This window comes from Mangifera indica, chromosome 16 (assembly GCF_011075055.1).
Source record: "Mangifera indica cultivar Alphonso chromosome 16, CATAS_Mindica_2.1, whole genome shotgun sequence".
Taxonomy (NCBI): Eukaryota; Viridiplantae; Streptophyta; class Magnoliopsida; order Sapindales; family Anacardiaceae; genus Mangifera; species Mangifera indica.
Genome location: NC_058152.1, coordinates 11,793,197 through 11,814,351, shown reverse-complemented (window position 1 = coordinate 11,814,351; position 21,155 = coordinate 11,793,197). Strand labels below are relative to the sequence as shown.

At 31.5% G+C, this 21,155-nt stretch overlaps 3 protein-coding genes across 5 annotated transcripts; all 3 read left to right on the top strand.

Annotated features, from left to right (window-relative positions):
• Positions 1–4,199: 4,199 nt before the first annotated feature.
• Positions 4,200–6,768, top strand: LOC123198964 (transcription factor TGA1-like). The gene is made up of 5 exons (XM_044613767.1): positions 4,200–4,268; positions 4,390–4,453; positions 5,310–5,581; positions 5,782–6,009; positions 6,604–6,768. The coding sequence occupies exons 2-5, from the start codon at positions 4,426–4,428 to the stop codon at positions 6,766–6,768; spliced, it is 693 nt and encodes a 230-aa protein (XP_044469702.1). The 5' UTR covers positions 4,200–4,268; positions 4,390–4,425.
• Positions 6,769–12,154: 5,386 nt separating this feature from the next.
• On the top strand, positions 12,155–14,963 carry LOC123199223 (TMV resistance protein N-like). 3 transcript variants are annotated; one of them, XM_044614154.1, is made up of 2 exons: positions 12,155–12,854; positions 13,472–14,635. In XM_044614154.1, the coding sequence occupies exons 1-2, from the start codon at positions 12,337–12,339 to the stop codon at positions 14,601–14,603; spliced, it is 1,650 nt and encodes a 549-aa protein (XP_044470089.1). In that variant the 5' UTR covers positions 12,155–12,336; the 3' UTR covers positions 14,604–14,635. The 3 variants fall into 3 exon arrangements, with proteins under 3 accessions (XP_044470089.1, XP_044470090.1, XP_044470091.1); XM_044614155.1 differs by lacking the exon at positions 13,472–14,635 and adding an exon at positions 14,804–14,963 and having other exon boundaries at positions 12,176–12,854; XM_044614156.1 differs by lacking the exon at positions 13,472–14,635 and adding an exon at positions 12,936–13,119 and having other exon boundaries at positions 12,177–12,854.
• On the top strand, positions 14,885–19,758 carry LOC123198963 (disease resistance-like protein DSC1). Its single transcript, XM_044613766.1, has 6 exons — positions 14,885–15,172; positions 15,301–16,323; positions 18,249–18,646; positions 19,115–19,179; positions 19,280–19,341; positions 19,564–19,758. The coding sequence occupies exons 1-6, from the start codon at positions 14,885–14,887 to the stop codon at positions 19,756–19,758; spliced, it is 2,031 nt and encodes a 676-aa protein (XP_044469701.1).
• The last annotated feature ends 1,397 nt before the right edge of the window (positions 19,759–21,155 follow it).

Sequence of the window (21,155 nt, the reverse complement as noted above, 5' to 3'; positions counted from 1 at the left end):
AAGGGATAAAGGCAGATGTCAAGAAATATGTGGCAGAGTGTGATATCTATCAAAGAATGAAATACGAGGCGCTTACTGTAGCCACTTCCCCTAGCTTCCAAGGTTTGGGAAGATATCTTGATTGACTTCATCATAGGGCTGCCAAAACAATGAGAGAAGATTCCATTTTAGTCGTGGTAGATCGGCTAACAAAATACAACCATTTTATAGCCCTCTGACACCCTTTCACAGAAGCTGAAGTGGCTCGTAAGTTCATCAGTGAATTAGTGAAGGTACACAGCTTTCCTCATTCTATAGTTTCAAACTGTGACAGTTTTTTTCAGTCAGTTTTGGGGAGAGTTGTTTAAGGCAGTGGGAACCACTTCAAAATTTAGTTCAGCCTACCATCCTCAGTCGGATGGTCAAACAGAGGTGTAAATAGGAGTCTCGAAACTTACTTGCAATGTTTTTGCTCTCGACAGCCCAAACAGTGGCTGAATTGGCTGCCATGGGCTGAATATTGGTTCAACACTACCTATAACAATTCTACGAGCATGTCTCCTTTTAAGGCTCTCTACGGGAGAGACCCACCGGCAGTATTGCTTTGGGTAGAAGAAGAATAAAAAATAGAAGAAGTTAATGTCTTGATTTGAGAGCATAATGCCATCCTTGATGAGTTGAAGGAGAATTTACAGCGAGAGTTTAATGTCTTGATTCAAAAATAGGATGAAAAAGTTTGCAAATAGGAAATGACAAGAAATTCATTTTGAGGTGGGGGATCATGTCTTCCTAAAATTCCAACCATATTGTTTCTGCTCATTGGCCACTAGACCCAATGAGAAACTCAGCCTGCATTTTTACATGCCTTATAAAATTTTGAAGAAAGTGGGTGCTGTAGCATATCGTCTTTCACTGCCTCCTGCTGCCAAAATCCATCCTGTCTTCCATGTCTCGCAGTTGAAGAAGCAGCTTGGACCAACTCTGATCACCCAGCCTCTTCCTGATTGTATGAATGAAGATGGCGAATTAGAGTTACAATCTTTGGACATCTTGGCTTATCATTATTCAGCTTTAGGAGACCTGGAAACTATGGTGAGATGGAAGGATTTACCTGCCTGTGGGGATTCATGGGAAATTTATGTAGCCTTCAAGCATCTTTTTCCTCATTTTCACTTTGGGGACAAGATGCCTCTCAATGGGAGGGGAAATGTTAGGTCTCAGGTGTATGTATCTTGCAAAATGAAGAGGAAGCTAAGAAGAATGGAGCACAACAGCAGTAAGTCGCATAGCAGCAAGGGAGAGGAAAATATTCTAGCTGGCATCAAAGGATTGGAGCAATTGGCAAACCAAAATGTGCATGGGCATTTTGAGACAATAAGGACACGTGGCAATATGAAGAGAGAGGGGGAATTGGTGGGGAGCAAAAAGGATGGAAATCAGTTAGATGGGGAAGCAGAAAATTAAGTGTGTGGTAGCAGTGGGAGAGCACAGGCCTCTTGAAATGCCTGGGGATCTCGGATTTTCTTCTTCCATTTTGGTTTTCAGTATGTTTCTCTTATTTTCATTTTATTAATCAAAGTTGTAACGAACTTTTTCAACTCTATTATGCAATTTCAGTAATACAAAGAAGAGATGTTTGTTTCCATTGAGATTGAGTATTAGCTTTGTGTTTGTTTGCTGAGAAATTGATTTGAATGTTTATGCTGATTGCTGGGAATAAGAATTGGGTTGTATAGATTGCACTGGCTGAGTTGAAATAATAGAATAACATTGCTGTTGTTGTTGAGGAATTGGCAAACACAAAGAAAACAGGGAAAGTGCTGTCCAATTCATTTCAGGTCTCTAACAACATTTTAGTGGAGGGCGGCTTGAGCCACTATTTTGAACTTTTCTACAAGAAATCTACTGTTGCAAAAGCTGATGTTTTCTATATAATGTCTGACATGTGGATATGCACATGCAGATACCCAATATCACTGGTGTTTTGTGTTAGGGTTAGGACATTTGTTTTGAGGTTCTTAATATTTTGTCGATGTGAGATTTGCTTAGAGGTGTCACAATATTTCTCTTTCACTCATATCTTAATTGAATTGTTATCTATGGTCTTTCATCATAGGTAGACTATCGCTGATTGATAGGCTGACATTGATAACAGGTTCTTGTTCTTCGTCTTGACACCTTGACTGATTCACAATACATGAAAGTGAATAATCTAAGACAGTCATGTCAGCAAGCGGAAGATGCTTTGACTCAAGGCATGGAGAAACTGCACTCGACTCTCGCTGAAACTGTTGCTGCTTGTCAACTGGTAGAAGGAGGTTACATCCCAAGGATGCCTACTGAAATGGAGAAGTTGGAAGCTTTAGTCAGCTTTGTGAACCAGGTAAGATTCCACATCATTGCTCGATCAAGTATGGCTCATTCTGGATTCTTCCAAAGTATTGCTGATCTTAACTTTAAATAGCTTTCTGTAATCCGTTTTCTGACCCTTCAATTAGTTCTTTATCAGCACATCTGATTTAAATTGAGAAACTTAATACTGAGTTGAATTTGCATTCATTTGCAAAAAGTTAGTTTTCTTCTACTTTTAACTGTTAATGAGTTACTATTCTTCTACTATTCATCTGCACTATGCAGCTCGTATGGTAAATAGCTAGCTGATGATTGAGTTATTATTCTGGCCAAAATGCTGCGAGCCCGAGATGCCAGACCAATCATTTTAGACCGTCTTCATGGCATTGAATTCATTATTTTGGTGATTTTTTTGCATTCATGATTTGCAGGAAATATCATTTTAGTGATATGCTAAAAAACTGTAGTTTATTTTTCCTTGAGTGCTTCACATTTCTGCAAACTTAAGTGTGGTTACCGGGACATGGTGTATTTGTGTTTATGTCTAAAGCTAATGGAGCTGCATCCCATCATAAGTTCGAAGGGCATGAACTCTTCATCCACCCAATTTGTCACCACAAGTAGATTTGGAATTTATGAGCCCACTCATCAACTTGGCACATGGGGGGAAAACTTTAAAAGTAATGGCAATCCAAATACATCAACGCCTATGATCATGGAGGCGGATACAAGAATAGACACTTAGGTGCAAACTGTTGACGTTTACACTACTTGTTCTGATTCTAGAGGACACATTATAAGCATCCCCAATCTAAATAATTCTTTTGTTCAACTTTTTAGTCAGAGGATACTTCAGATGGAACGTTCTCGCCTCCTACCAAGTACGAACAAGAAGCAAGTAAACCTTTGGATAAGGTAAGTTCAATCACGTTTCTGGCCATTTGTATGAATACTTTTTGTATTGGATGGACATATTTGTTAGTTTGTTGAAAGATTTCCACTGAAAACTAGAAGAGTACAAATTGTTTTTCTCCTCCATGTTCACTCTCCTTTCCCCACCCTTCCATGCGCCACCCCCCCCCCCCCCCCTCCCTCCCCCTTCCTTTTCCCTATTGTTGTATTTTCTAGTTTAGGTTAGCTATTTTGCATGTTTATCTGCATCTTCTGGTTTCGGCAGACTTTCAAACACTTGTTCTGTTTCTTAGCCCTTGATCCTTGTTTCTGCTCTTAAGTTATTGTTGCTTTATGTTTTCCTAGTTGTCTGAAACTTTTGAAATATTACACCTTTCAAAAGTGGTTTATGTATCAATGCAATTAAGGTGGTTCTTGTATTAGTTTGTGAGGACTTTTGGTCATGGCTCTGTGTTCTGGTATATTTGTATTCTGCTAATGTTAGCATATACTATTCTATTGTTTTCTTCGGCTTTCTTTTATGACAACTATTTTCAAATCGATCCTCTTCTCTATCCTTAACTTAGAAATTACTCAAATATTATATATCTACACAGAGCCAAGGATTGGCACATAAACTACCTAATGTACTATGTACTACCTTTGACTTCAGTTTATTCAATGCTTGCAGTCTCATAATTGACCAATTTTAACCATAATTTATTTCTAATTTTGTATGTGGTTTTAAGGTAGATTTAATGTTATTCGCTTAACATGAAGTGAGTCTTTTTTCTTTTTGTTTTTTGTTACAAACTTCTGCAGATGCAAAGGTGTCTCACACAAAACCATGAGGCTGCTCATAAAAGCCGGTTGTGGAAAAAGGTATTATGAGGCCTGATTTGAAACAGATTCCCTAACATGCAACAAGTGGTTTGGGATTTTAAATTGAATTTTTATTTGTTTTGCAGGCCTATGTTCAACAATTAGAATCTAGTAGATTAAAGTTGGTTCAGTGGGAGCAGGAGCTTGAGCGAGCGAGACAACAGGTATAAAGAAGATTTACTATTTCTATTTCTTGCTTAGTTGGTATTATGACATTATAAACCCCTTTCTCACCTATTTCCTATTTACATTCAAATATTCAAAACAACGAATCTTACACTTCAGGGTTCGTTTATAGGTGGTGGAGTAGAAGGTTGTCAGATGGGGTTCTGTGGACCTGTAAATCCAGGTTTGTCAAAGTATTGCTGAATAACTTGTTTTGATATCCTTGCTCACAAGCATTGCTATTTCTTGAAATTGCATGTCTCTAGTTGCTTGTTTTGGTATCTAAATCTTGAGGCCTGGAGTGTATGCATGATAATAAGACTATTTGTGGAATTTTGTTACTACTAGCTTACCACCACCACCACTGATGGTATGCTCTTGCTATTTATCGATTAATCGTGTTCCCTTTAAAGCATGATTCCTCGATATTTGCATAATTTTTTGTTAGTATTCTAAGTGTAAAATATGAGATTTGAATTCTACATTGGAAAGTATAGACTTCTAGTGTGAGATTTATATGACTTTGGGCTCTCCAATTTTACTAGTTAGCTTTTGAGGTATGATTATCTTAAGGTTCATATTATTTGGTATCAAAGTTATCATCATGTCTCTCAGTTGCAATCATATGACTCAGATAGTGATGTACCAAGACTATAGAGTGTGATGGTATGTTAGGATTCAAAGTGTAAGGTATGAGACTTGGATCCCACATTTCAAGTGCTTGCAAAAAGTACGTAAGAAAGACTGCATAACTTCTTCATCCGCACTGAAGTCCTTTCGAAGGTGTCTATAAATCAATCTCTCAAAAGTGTTCCTGGCAATAGATTCCAGCCATCCATAAGCACAAGTTTCCAGAACTTTGCAAACTTGACACCTCCATGGAAAATGATGTTGTGTTATGAAGCTATGTATAATCTCTGATGTGTTGAATCTGTTCTTTGAAATTTGATTTCCTGTAGTTCATGTTGCTTATAAACCACAACTTTTTGTTATTTCATCTTCTTGCATTCAATAAAAAGTCCTCACTGAGATTTGTGCAGGAATTGCTGCATTTGAGATGGAGTATGGACACTGGGTTGAAGAGCAAACTAGGCAAATTTGTGAACTGAGGTCTGCTTTGCAGGCCCATATTAGTGATTTGGAGCTTCGCATGCTAGTGGAGGGTGGCTTGAGCCACCATCTTGAACTTTTCCGCATGAAATCTACTGCTGCAAAAGCTGATGTTTTCTATATAATGTCTGGCATGTGGAGGAGAGCAGCTGAACGTTTTTTCTTTTGGATAGGAGGATTTCGCCCTTCCGAGCTTCTTAAGGTGATTCATATTTCAATTTATTCAATAAAGTGAAATAATTTACTCTATTGAAGGTAGTTATGGATAATAGTAAGGAGAAACCATAGTTTTGGACACACACTTAAATATTGCTCGCTCACATTCTTCTTAATTGAATTGTTATATAAGGTCTTTTACCACAGGTAGAATAACACTGATTCATAAGCTGAAATTGATAATAGGTTCTCGGTCCTCATCTTGACACCTTGACTGAGTCACAAAATATGGAAGTTAATAATCTAAGACAGTCATGTCAGCAAGCGGAAGATGCTCTAACTCAAGGCATGGAGAAATTGCAGTCGACTCTTGCTGAAACTGTGGCTGCTGGTCGACTGGTAGAAGGAGGTTACATCCCAAGGATACCTACTGCAATGGAGAAGTTGGAAGCTCTAGTTAGCTTTGTGAACCAGGTAAGAATCCACATCATTGCTAGATCAAGTGTGGCTTTATGCTGGATTCTTCCGAAGCAGAGCTGATGTTTCTATTGCATGCTATCTTAACTTGCAATATCTTTCTGTAATCCATTTTCGGACCCATCAATTAGTTATTTATCAGCACATCTGATTTAAATTGAGAAACTTTATAGCGAGTTAAATTTGCATTCATCTGTGAAATTGAAGTTTTCTTCTACTTCCAACTGCTTATTAAAAGCACCATGCAGCTGGTATGGAAAATAACTAGGTGATGATTGAATTATTATTTTGGCCGAAATTCTGCAAGCCCGTGATACCAGACAAATCACACTTATTTTAAACCATCTTCCTGGCATTGAATTCATTATTTTGGTTATTTTTTGCAGTCATGATTCATAGGAAATATCATTTTCGTGATTTTCCCTTGAGTGCTTCACATTTCTGCAAAACTTAAGTGTGGTTACAGAGTCTAATATGGATCTTAGCATAACATGGTTCTTTAAATTTTGGGTTCATACAATCTGGTCTATGTTAGTTTTTACTTGGAACATCTTGACATGTTACCAACTTCATAAGCTCTTGCCTGAACAGGCTGATCATCTTCGCCAAGAAACACTACAGCAGATGTCTCGTATCCTAACAACTCGCCAGGCAGCTCGAGGCTTGTTTGCACTAGGAGAGTATTTCCAACGTCTTAGAGCTTTGAGTTCAATTTGGGCAACCCGTCCTCGTGAGCCTGCGAAATCTTATACCTGAAAAAATCAACAAGCTCAAAATCTCTAGAAGTTCATCATTGTCGGAACTTTGTTTCCTGATCAGAGGTACTTCTGGACATTGCTATTACAAACATAATCTGCATGCTTTAAACTGCCGCCATTTTTGAAGCAGCTGCAAGCGTCTCGAAAAATTGTAAATATAAATAGTCTTTTTACCTGGACAGGTTATGTTTGTAATTAAATCAATTTTTGATGCATGATGTTCATTTTTATCATCTTTTAAAGAATATATTTAGGGTTTATGTTTTTGGGGTGCCGTTGCAATGTTGTCATGTAAACTTTTACAAGGCAACAATCTTTGTACTCCATATGTTGTTATTTTACAAGATCTTGTATTCTTGGAGTATGAATAGATACTTGATTGCGTAATATCAATTTATGTTAATAAAGATTTAGTCATTATAATTAGTAGGAGAATGATTGTATGCTTTATATCAATTCATTTCGATATCTATAGATTCATAAATTCTTTAAATATGTATCTTTTGAAATGGGGAAATATGAACATCCATAGTGATAGAGATATTTTATTTAATATACAAGGGAGTAGTATTTTCACGAAAACAAGAGGATAAAAGAAAAATAAGGGGGAAAAAATTACTAATTTCGTAGATACCTCAACAACATGAATTATACTTTTTAAGAAGTCCTTTAATAGAAAATTTTAATTATCCAAAATTTCTAATTATTGATTTAAATATAATTTTTCTAGTATTATTTTTGGGATAACAACTTTAATTATTTTAATGAAAACCTTTTGATCTATTAAAAAAAAAGTGATAATTAGATCTATCTAGGGTTTGTTATCCTTATTAATTTTCTAATCTAACAAACATATTTATTGTATCAAACATGAAATTGTTGAATTCTTGTAGGTTTGAATATGTAAAAGATTCTAAGAACATGATGAGCTACTGAATATACGCATACAAACAATAAATTCCCATCCAAGGTTGGTTGAAATGATATATTTTCACATTTTAAATTACAAAAAGTTGAATTTTCATTCTACATCTATTTTGGTTAGAGAATTACGTCAAGTGAAGGAGCAATAAAATCATTAATATGCTCCTAAATAGTTTTAAAAATAAAAATATAATATTTTAAAATTAGTTAAAGTTTTAATATTTTATAAGAGTCTAAGTGATAAATTTTTAAATTGTTAATAATATATTAGTAGTTTGACTTTTATATTAAGTGTTGATAATTATTTTGTGATTTTAATGAAAATGTAAAACAATCATTTCAAAGAAAACTTAGTAGATTATTAACAGAAATGGATGATGGATGAGACTTTAGTTTTTTAAAACTTAAAGGACTAACAGGTTGTTTCTTTAAAACTTGGGTTGTTCCTACTCATTTGGCGAAAAAAAATAAAAAATGAAAAAGGCAAGGTAACTTGCTTGGAAATATGATACGAAGTTTCGATGAAGATTCCAAGATAGATACAGGGTTTGGACTTTGTTGGAGAATTTACCATCACCGACCCACCGGAGGCTCTGCTGGTGTGAAGACAAGCATCAACCGATAAAACGATCCACCAATAAGCGATGAATTCTTAATTTCTAATGCTGAAGCAACCTAGAGACACAGGTGATGTTCAATACAAATTAATAATTGTCAAACCAGAATACATCTGCATCTCAAAGTCCAAACTCTTCAAAACACCTGTCATCCACCACCAAATGTAGGCCCACACACAATTCTACCTATAGAAATAATCTATAAAATTACATCATTGATGAAGGAGATGGATAAGAAATTAGTTGATCCGAATATTCCACGTGGAATCTTTCGTACTAAATTTCTCAGAACCAGTCACCCTTTCTGCCTCTACTTCGTCACTGGTGAAACCCTCATGGTACTTTGTCAAACTTCCTGTGCTTATTCACTGAGTATACAACATGTTCCCACCCAAGGTTTGGTTTAAGAGAACTTTTCCATCCAAATTTACATAAATAAATTTTTACACCCAAATTCAAACTCTATAAAAAAACAAACAGTATAAAAACAAAATAATAATTTTAAAAATAAAAAGCAAACTTAAATGTTTTAAACATAATAATTTAATTTTTAAAAAATATTGTTACATTTTACTCTACTTTTTAGAAGTGTAATTATCATATTTGAAACTATTAAAAGGTAAATTGATATTTCAAAAATTTTTAAAAGCCTCAAAATTTCAAAAATTTAAGTAACCCCTAAAAATTTGTTAAATACCTTTCATATTTTCATAAAGACTTAGTCTTTTAAAGCATATATTTAGGGTTTATGTTTTTGAGGTATTCCTATAATGTTGTCATATAGATTTTACAAGACAACTATCTTCGTACTCTATATGTTGTTACATAAAATTGTGTTTTACAAGATTCTGTGTTTTTAGAGTATAAAAAGATATTTATTCGTGAAATACTGATGTATGTTAATAAAGATTTAATCATTATGATTGATTGGAGAATGACTATATATTGTATGTAAATTCATTTCACAATCCATGTATTCATAAATTTTTTAAATAAATATCTTTTGAAATGAGGAAACATGATCACTCATATTAATAGAGATATTCTATTTGATATACGAGAGAATAGTATTTCCATGAACATAAGAAGATAAAAGAAAAATAAAAGAAAAAAAAATTACCAATTTTGTAAACTTGATTGTATCCCAATTAACATGAATTATACTTTTTTAAGGAGACATTCAATCGAAAATTTTGATTATCCAAAATTTCTAATTATCAACTTAAATATAACTTTTGTAATATTATTTTTAGGATAACAAGTTTAATAATTTTAATAAAAACAAAAAAAGTGTTATCCTTACTAATTTTCTAATTTAACAAATATATTCATTAGATCAAATAGGAAATTATTGAATTCTTCTAGTGTGAATATGCAAAAAATTCTAAAGACATGATAAGCCATGAGTATATGAATACAGACAATAAATTCTCACCCAAGGTTATTGAAATGATTATTTTAATATTTTAAATTACAAAAAGTTGAATTTTCACTTGACATTCTATTAGAGAATTACTTTAAGTGAAAGAGTAATAAAATCACTATATATATATAAAATTTTTTCTCATGTTCTCTCTATTTTCAACTTCCCCTCTTTTCTTTTTATTTTCCCTTTTCATAAGTTTATGGGATTAATTTATTAAGATATTAGAGTTCTTAATAAAAATTTTCATAAGTTTATGGCATTTAAAGAATACCAATAACTGCTAATAAAGATTTAGTCATTATGATTAGTAAGATAATAATTGCATATTTTATATCAATTCATTTTGAAATTAAGAAACACGATCATTTGTAATGATAGAGATATTTTACTTGATATATGAGAGAGTAGTAATTTTACAAAGATAAATGGATGAAAGAAGAATAAGAGAAAAAACTTTACTAATTTTGTAGATACCCTAACAATATAAATTATACTTTTTAAAAAGTCTTTCAATAGAAAATTTTGATTATCCAAAATTTCTAATCATTGACTTAAATATAATTTTGCTAATATTATTTTTGGGAATAACAAATTTAATTATTTTAATGAAACCTTTTTTATCTTTAAAAAAAAAAAGTGATAATTGCATCTATCTAGGTTTTGTTATCCTTATTAATTTTCTAATCTAACAAACATATTTATTATATCAAACATGAAATTGTTGAATTCTCGTAGTTTGAATATGCAAAAGATTCTAAGAACATGATGAGCTACAAATATACGTATACAGACAATGAATTCCCACCCAAGGTTGGTTGAAATGATATATTTTCATATTTTAAATTATAAAAAGTTGAATTCTCATTCGACATCTATTTCTTTTAGAGAATTATGTCAAGTGAAGGAACAATAAAATCATTAATATGCTTCTAAATAGTTTTAAAAATGAAAATATAATATTTTAAAATTAGTTAAAATTTTAATATTTTGTAAGAGTCTAAGTGGTAAATTTTTAAATTGTTAATAATATATTAATAGTTTGATTTTTATATTAAGTGTTGATAATAATTTTGTAAATTTAATAAAAATGTAAAACAATCATTTCAAAGAAAACTTTGCAATTACTAACAGAAATGGATGAGGGATGAGACTTTAGCTTTTTAAAACTTAAAGGACTAAAAATTGATTGCTTCTTTAAAACTTGGGTGGTTCTTGTCATTTGGTCAAAAATCAATAAAAAAGAAAAAGGCAGGGTAAGTTGCTTGGAAATATAATGCATGTGGAAATCAAAAAGCAGCTTAACGTTCAGGGGTCAAAAAGTCTATGTGAAAAAGACGAAACACAGCATCTTCTAGGAAAGCAGATAAAGCGAAGAACGAGAATGGCAGGCCACCTTCCTGGCAAAGAAATGAAAAAGACTCGGATATTTTGGAACGTAGTTTAATTACTCAATTAGCTAATGTTTTAGTCATTGTATTGATATATGTTAATAAAGATTTAGTCTTTTAAAACATATATTTAGGGTTTATGTTTTTGAGGTATTCATATAATGTTGTCACATAAATTTTATAAGACAATTGTCTTCGTGCTCTATATGTTGTTATGTAAAATTGTGTATTTTATAAGATTTTATATTTTTAGAGTATAAAAAGATATTTGATCGTGAAACACCGATGTATATTAATGAAAATTTAGTTATTATGATTGATTGAAGAATAACTATATATTGTATGTAAATTCATTTCAAAATCTATGGATTCATAAATTCTTTAAATAAGTATATTTTGAAATGACTATATGGTTATTAATAAAAATTTAGTTATTATGATTGATTGGAGAATGACTATATAGCATTTGACATCTACTTCTATTGGAGAATTACATCAAGTGAAAGAGTAATATGATCACTATATCTATATATATCTATATATATATATATAGAGCATATGCAGGTTTTAACTTATAAAAAAATTTTCTTCTATTTTCAACTTCCCCTTTTATCTTTTTATTTTCCCTATTCATAAGTTTATGGGATAAATTGTAATTTATTAAGATATTAGAGTTCTTAATAAAAATTTTAAGGTTTATTCTTTTAAAGAAATTGAAAAAAGTTCAAGCATGTTTTTAAAATTTTAAATCTTTAATATACCATTAAATAGCTTCAAAAATGAAAATATAATATTTTAAAATTTATTAAAATTTTAATATTTTATAATTTTAATGAAAAGATAAAATAATCATTATAAAGAAAACTTAACAGATTATTCATAAAAGTGGATGATGAGTGAGAATTTATGCTTTTTAAAACTTACGGATAAAAATTTGTCATTGCTTTAAAACTTGGGTGGGTGATGGTCATTAACAGTAAAAAGGAAAAAGGCAAGGCAACTTGCTTGAAATCAAAGGGCACCGTAATGTTCACGGGTCTAAAAGTCCAAGTCAAAAAGACGAAAGACAGGGCATGTTCCCGGAAACCAGATAAAGCAAAGGAGAAAAAGGCGGGCCATCTTCCCGGAAAAGAGATGAAAAAGACTTGGATATTGTGGAATATAGTTCAATTACTCAATTAGCTGATGTTTTAGTTTAGCCTTCCTTGTTTATGCGAAGTACCTCTCATCACTTGCAGCAGTTAATGGCTTCCTTTTCTTCTTCTTCCATTACTCCTAAACTAGAGTATGAGGTTTTCCTTAGTTTCCGCGGTGAGGACACCCGACAAAACTTTACCAGCCATCTATATGAAGCCTTTCGTCGGAAAAATATTAAAACTTTCATTGATGATAAGCTTAATAGAGGAGAAGAAATTTCTTCCTCTCTTTTGAAGGCAATTGAACATTCAAAGATCTCGGTTGTCATTTTCTCTAAAGACTACGCTTCCTCTAGATGGTGTCTCAATGAACTTGAAGAGATTCTTAAATGTAAGAAAGCGTATGATCAGATCGTAATACCAGTCTTCCATGACGTAGATCCATCTGTTGTCAGGAATCAAACTGGGGATTTTGAGAAAGCATTTGCTGAGCTTGAAAAGCACGTTATGGTTGATTCAGAGATGTTGACGAGATGGAGGACTGCTTTGAGGGATGCAGCCAACCTATCTGGTTATGACTCAAAGGACTATAGGTAACTGTAAAATTTTTTATCAATGTTTTTATGTAATAATCTTACGCACATTATATTTTATATTTTTATTATCATTTCCAGATTTACTGGAGACAGATTCAGATGGTCAAAACAATAATCAATTGGAAGTTTGACATTGTATTTTTTATACCATGCTAATTTGGGTTAGGTTCTTGTTATGTGTCTTCTAGCCCAAAACACGGAAAGACTTAATACAAACACCATCCATTAATACAAACCGTCAGTTTTACTTTTTTGGATGACAGCTAATTACTACTAAATATGAAATATCATTGAATACATAGTTACTGATTATTTCATTTTTTCTGAGAATTGAATTAAATTTTAGCATTGATAAGTTTTACAAGTTTTTAGGACATGGAAAGTAATGATCGAATTATATTTGAATCTAAAATTTTGTGCCACTGAGAAATGAACTTGAGTTCATCTTATGACACGGTTCTTCTTCATGCCAATCTTACATTTTTGAAAATTTTTATTCAATGAACAGTCAAAAGAAATAGAAAAAAATTAAAATTATGTTATATTTCTTTTTTTGGTTTTTAGTCATTTAGTTTTAGTATAATATTATTTAATTATTTATTTTTTATTTATAGGAAAGAGGCAGACCTGGTAAAGGATATTGTCAATACTGTATGGAAGAAATTGAATTACAACTCCTCGGTTATTTATTCCAAGGATCTAGTTGGACTAGAGTCATCAATCGAAGAGATTGAAAATTTATTATTTTCAAAGGGTGTTAGCAAGCTAGGAATTTGGGGCATCGGGGGCATAGGAAAAACTACTCTTGCTAGTGCTATATTTAAAAAAATCTCTAAACAGTTTGAAGAATCTTACTTTATTTCAAATATTAGAGAAGAATCAGAAAAAAGTAGGGGATTAAATGACTTGTGCCAAAAATTGAGTTCTGCAATTTTAGGGGATGAATATCCCAATCATGGATTCACCTTCACAAAAAGAAGTCTTATTAGTAGAAAAAAAGTTTTCATTGTGTTTGATGATGTAACGAATTTAGAACAAATACAATGTTTAATGGGAGTTTTTGACAACTTAGATTCAAAAAGTCGAATCATCATAACGACAAGGGATAAACATGTGCTAAGAAATTGTGAAATGGATCACATTCATGAGATGACAATGTTATCTTATCACAATGCTTTTCAACTTTTTGCCCTACATGCCTTTAAAGGAAACCCTCCAATAGAAGATTATATTGAGCTATCATCTAGACTAGTAGATGATGCTAAAGGTCTTCCACTAGCTCTTAAAGTTTTAGGTTCTTTTTTATTCGAGAGGACGGAGAGAGAATGGAAAAGTACACTACAAAACTTGAAAACAAGTCCTCATGGAGATGTCCAAAAGGTATTAAAAATAAGCTACGAAGGACTAGATGATAAACAGAAGTGTGTATTTTTGGATATTGTATGTCACTTTAAAGGGTATAAAAGAGATCTTGTAGAAGCAATCTTGAATACTCGTGACTTAGACGCTCATATTTATATAAATGTTCTCATTGAAAGGTGTCTCATAACTACATCATTTGACACTATAACAATGCATGATTTACTTGAAGAAATGGGTAGAGAAATTGTTCGACAAGAATCAATTGATAATCCTGGCGAACGTAGTCGGTTGTGGGATCATGAGGATATATTTTCAGTATTGAAGTATAATACAGTAAGAGTCAAAACACTAATTTTTTATTTCTATTTTATACATAAATTATAATAAAATATTTGCTAGCATAATATTTATTTTCAGTTATCATTAGGAATTAAATTATTTGGTATATGGTAGTAATGACACATCTACTATTATTTTTATTTACATTTTCTGAAAAGAAATATATTTAAGAGTAAATCACTTAAGAATGGATGCAATTAAGCAATTTCAAATTGACTTTTCACCAATATGCTTGTGATTACCAGGGAACTAGAGCAATTCGAAGCATATGCTTGGATATGTCTAAAGTAGAAGAGCTGCATTTAAATCCTGAAGCTTTTAACAACATGCAAAACCTACGATTCTTGAAATTTTATGGGTTTGAACATGGAAAGAATGTGCCTGAATCTAATTCCTCTGCATTGTGCCACATCTTGAGATGGTTGAAAAGAGAAAACTCCAATGATGGAAAGGTGCATGGTTTTGAGAAACTTAAATTTGATTTCTATGAGATAAGGTACTTTTGCTTTCATGGATATCTTGACAAATCATTGCCGTCAAATTTTAATCCAAAAAACCTTGTTGCACTTTACATGCCTAATAGCAAAGTTGAAAAACTTTGGACCGGTAGCCAGGTATTTGTTAACTTTTATATTGCTTTTTTTTTTTTTTTTTGTATGCTTTAAATTGTAATTTTTTGTAAATTAGTTATGTTTCTAGCTTTACTTCATTTAATTTTATTATTTTTTCTTTTTTTTGACAGGTTCTTGTTAATTTGAAACATATTGACCTCAGTGACTCTAAGCATCTACGCAGAATACCAAATTTGTCACTTATGCCAAATCTTGAGAGCTTAGAACTTGAAACTTGTACAAATTTGCTTGAGAGTTTCTCATCTATCCATAATCTCCATAAACTTGTTATCCTGAATCTACAAGGATGCAAAAGCTTGAAAAATCTTTCAATTAGTGACAGTTGCCAATCTCTTCGAGAAGTTTATCTCTCTAGTTGCTCAAATCTCGAAACAATTCAACATCTCACTGATACAGTTGAAGAGTTATATCTAAATGATACTGCCATTAAAGAATTGCTATCAATAGGACATTTATTTAGACTAGAAACATTGTATCTTGAAAACTGTTCAAGGCTTGAGAGATTACCAAATAGTATTCGTGAGTTAAAATCTCTTAAATATTTATGTCTCTCAAATTGTTCCAAACTTGATAGATTGCCTAATGACATAGGAAACTTACAAACTCTGGAGGATCTGGAACTGGAGGAAATTTCTTTTGTAGAAATACCAACATTTATTACAAGTTTGATCAACTTGAAGAGATTATCTTTGACTAGATGTAAGATGCAGAAGCGATTAGGTATCCCACTCGTCGATTTCTTTGTCTTCCAAAGACTATCAATCTTATACCTGATTGATTATCGCCTCGATGTGTTACCCAACGATATTTGCAAATTATTCTCGCTGTATATTTTAGATCTTAACGGAAACAATTTTGAGACGCTACCAGAGAGCATCAAAGACCTTTCTAACTTGGGAGATCTTTATTTGAGCAATTGCCAGAGGCTTAAATACTTACCAAAGCTTCCAAGAAGTTTACGAATACTGAATGCAATGAATTGCATATCTCTTGAATCAATATCAAGTTTACTAGATATGAATTGTCTTTTGGGGGCAAGTAACTTCATCAATTATTTCAAATTAAAATTAGATATGACAAATCTTGCCTTGATTATTGGGAGAACAGCAGAAGATGCGTTGTGTCACCGCTTTGTAAGTCTATCTCTCTCACCTTTTTACTGTTTTCTTATGATGTCAATTCATTTTCTATAAATTTTGAACCTTCTAACTTTATAACTTTTAATATCTTATTCAAAAGATTTAAAAATTAAATATGAGTATACATATTTCATTTTAAGAGTAAAAGAGGTGTAGATTAAAATTTTAATTTATATAAACTTAACAAATAGCCCTACCTTTATAGTGTCTTGCCTATTTCAGATTTTTTGGGTGCGTTTTATTGGATTGCACTATGTTTTTAAAGTTTTATTAAATTGAAAATAATTTGGGTGAAACTATTATATTTATATATAATATATAATAATTAAATTCAAATTTCATAATAATATACTAAATTATTTAAAGGGAATTTATAATATTTACTATACAAAATCAAGTAGGCTAAGTGAGTGAAGACAAAAAGAGAGAATTTATTTTTTTTAATTGATTATCAACATCTAAGCATACAACAACTAGGATTTATATAGAAGATTCGATTGTCATGTTGGCAATCAATCTCTCTTTAATTTTTTTAATTGAAACCTAGAAAAGAATCTAGAGATTATTTGGAATGAAGATAGATCGATGCTTGAACACCATGGCTAGGTTTTCTTATTCCTGTTTGTGCTATAATGAAACAATGAGTTTTTGCTAAAACTCACCGATTCGATTTAATTACAATTAAATACACCACTTTGTAATTCTAACACTTGAGTACCATTACAAACAAATTCACCACCTTGCGGTTTAAACACTTAAGTACTATTACAAACTAATCCATCACTTTGCACTTCTCATACTTTTATTGTCAACATCTCCCCTTAAACATAACTTCAATAGTTGACTCACCTTTATTCTCAATATCTCCCCTTAAACATAACTCCCTTTATTTTCATCATCTTGATAGAATTTTTTAGACAATACACATCTAATGATACTAAGTTATGAAACTAGTGGATAGTTTAATTCAATATAATCTAAAGAAAAGATTAATTGGTTTCTCGCATATACAAAAATTTTAAGGGAGAAGTATTTATAAGGGAGAAATATTTATAAGGGTAATGACAAAACAATAAAAGTATATATACTCAATAATGAGTCTACTATTTGACATATAAATAGTATGCTATATTGTGATAGAGTAATTTTGAATTAAAGATTAGATTGAATTAAACTATCCAGAACAAACATTGAACAAATTTGATGAAAGAAGAATACAGGTTTTGATGAAAGAGAAAACAGAAAATAAAGAATAGGAAAGGAAATTGAAAGCCTAAGTGAAACTTCCACTTTTTTTTTATAACTCTCTATTTTTTATTATGGAACAATCTATTTCGGTTGAAACTCACTATTTTACATTATTAACCAAAAACCACCATTTTTTTTAGAAACATATCATCATGTCCATCAAATTATGAAAACTATTCTAACACCACAATATTCTTCACAATTATAAACAGATCCACTAATTTGTAGTTCTCACACTTTTATTCTCACCATACTATTAAATTTACTATTCTCATCATATCTTAACTTTAAATTATATTATACAAAATTACATTTAAAATATAGCTTTCTTATTGCATAATATTTTTATACATATAAATTTACTATTGTTAACTAAATAGTTAATATATTTAATTAGTTTTATTTGATAAAATGAAATACTATGTAGTCTTAATCTAAGACAAAGTTGATAATTTTTTAATTAAAATATTTTCTATCTGAAAATTTTACTTGGACTGTTGATTTATGAATATCGAGTTTCTTACGACATAATATTAAAATATATAATATTAAATAGACTACTAATGTACATGCAGGGTATCATGTATAAACAGCGAAGGGCGAACATTGTTTACCCTAGAGGCAGAATTCCAAAGTTTTTTGACTTAAAAAGTAATGAATCTTTTATAAAGTTTCCAGAAGGTTGGGCCAAGGATAACTTAGCTGGTTTCGTTATATGTGTTGTTGTATCATCACAAGACAATCAACTAAAGGTTGGATTTCACCTGATTGTTAATGGAAAGATGATTTTTCATAATTATCTGATTGACTCATGGCCTTTTTGTCTTAATTTTCCTAAAGAAGAGGAAGTTATTGAATTAGATCATGTAGTCATAGGTTTTCAATGCCTTCATATGTTTGAGGCATTTCCTACACTCAATTTGAATAGCCAAGGTGGTATTGAGTTCTTCGTTGAACATGCAACTAAGAATGGTGAGTTTCGAAGTCAAGTGAAAAAATGTGGAGTGACTTTGTTATATGCCAAAAATGATGGTTTGAGAAGAGATAATGATGAAAGATCTCATAAGCGGTTGAAACTTGAAGGTTGAAATGTTGTTACAGAAAAGGTAATGTAAGTACAAAATCCCTTAACTTATAATATTAGGTCAGAACATGTCGATAAGATCCCCATTATGTCCCCATGTCTAATCTTGGAGCTTTTTCCTATGGTATTCTTTACAGATGATGTGGCTTACAGCATAGTTGTTTAATAGTTTCAAGGTAAACTTTACTTCATGTTGCCTTCTGAACTATTTGGCTAACTTTCTGCAATTTACATTCGTGGTCTATGCTTTATAGTTCTCTATTACAGAATGTTGAAGTGCCTCTTTTTTTAAATGTTATTCAGTGTGTTGTCGGGTTGGCTTTATCTCAGACTGGCAACTAAGCGTGTGGACACAAATTCCCTTGACTGTCATTTTAATATTCTCTGGATTTTCTTGGCTGGAATTGGATTATGTTACTAACTACTACTTAATTAGGTGTTGTATGGTTACAGATATGTTTTGCTGCTATTTGGTTCTCTAGGCTATGAAAGGGTATTGGTTGCTGTTCGATACTGCTGTAAGCTTGCTATTAACTAGCAATTAATTAGGTGTTATATCCATTGCTGCTTGGCATAACTTGGAGAAATAATTTGATGTGAAATTTCCTAATCATCTAGCATCACTCTCTGTACAGGGGTTGTTAGAGTCCTCGGTTAACAGCAGGAAACAAATTGATGCCGTACATTTCATTCATGCCTTTCATCTTACTGAAAGCTTTCCCCCTGTTCCCCTCTTGAAGACATACTTAAAGAACTGAAGCAGAAACTCACAGGGAAAGGGTGTGAGTTGGGGTGAGATACTAGTGCACAGGTTAATTTTCATACTAAAGCATAATGAGTAAGTGATGCTTCGAAATTCCTTTATAACTATATGCTAAATGAGAATTTTCTTTTCAATACAGATTGATGTAAATGCACAGGAACTTGCTGCTTTGAAAGCTGTAGTTAGTTGTGTCCAAGAGTACAGGCTTGAACCTGACAATCCTCTCGATCCACTTCAGAAAAGGATTGAACAACTGGAGAGGTTGAAATCTGATAAGAAAAGGGGTGGAGATTTTGGGAGACGTCAACACTCCAAGAAACAAAGAGCAAACTGAGGATACCGTGGATTTCTTTCTTACAGTGGCAAGGCAGCTCTTCGTAGGCTTGTTCTGCCTGCTTTCTGATGTGTCGGGCCCTTGCGAGCAAAATGCAACATTTTCTTTGACAGGGCAGCATATGGAGGAATGCCTGAGACATGTCCTCTGGCTGGTCCAAACTCTTATGATTATCAAGTTCCTAGCCAGCCTGTTTTAGCTGAGCAACCAAATGATCAAAGAATATGCTTTTTTATCCCCAAGATATAGTTATCAAATGCAAGATTTGTGTGCAACCTAAGTGAATGTGCACAGAATTTATTTGTGAGTGAATGACATTTTCCCACCCATGTTTGGCTGTAAAACACTTCTTCACCCCTAATTAACATAAACAACATTTCTTCATCCAAAATCAGGCATAAATAATATTTTCTCACACAAAATTAAACTTTTTTATTGAAACAATATGATTAAAAAGTAGAATTGTCATTTTATCCCTATTATTTTATTTTTCAAAATATCATACCACACTATATTAACAAAAAATTAAAAATAATACTCTAAATTATATAAGAAACATATTATTTCTTTGTATTTTCACTCTCATTTTTTATTTCCCTATTTTTATAACAAAAGTGTTTTTCTCGTATAATTGTATATTATAAGATAAACTGTAATTTCTGAAAATATAAAGGGTTCTTTAATTTTTTAGCGTTATTAGAAATTCATAAAAAGTTTTGAGTCTTTTGGAAAATTTTAAAATACATTATTTCCTAATAGTTTTAAAAATAATATTACAATCTCAATGAATTGAATTGAATACAATTCAAAAATTAATTTGTGAGTTTTAAAACTTTTTTAAAGTTTAAATTGTCATATTTAAAACGTTTGAGTCAGATAGAATGTTGTTATTTTAGGAAAAATGTTTTTTATGCTAATTAGAAGTAAAAAAATGTCTATACAATAAACCTTGGGTGATAAAATGTTATTTATGCAGTATTATTTTAAATACACAAATGGGTATAAATTTATGTATGTAATCTCATAAGTAAATATTATTTTATCTTTAATTCAGTATCATTCAATTGCATGATGACACATATAAATATATTTATTTATGTAGTTAAAATGAGTACAAATAATTTTATTGACGTGAAAATGGTGTAGTTAATAAATTTTTGGCCAAAGGACTATTTCCCGCCCAAGTTTTAACACAAAGACAAATACACACTAATGTAGTTTGAAAAATCCAAATACCTATCTATTGACTAACTTTTGTTAAAATTTTTTGTTAGAAATAAGAGTAAAATCGTCATTTTATCAATAATATTAAATTTATTATATGTTTCTAAGTTTTAAAAACTAATAACTTCTATCTTGTCTAAAGTTTTCTAACTTTCAAAAGTAATATTCCTCCC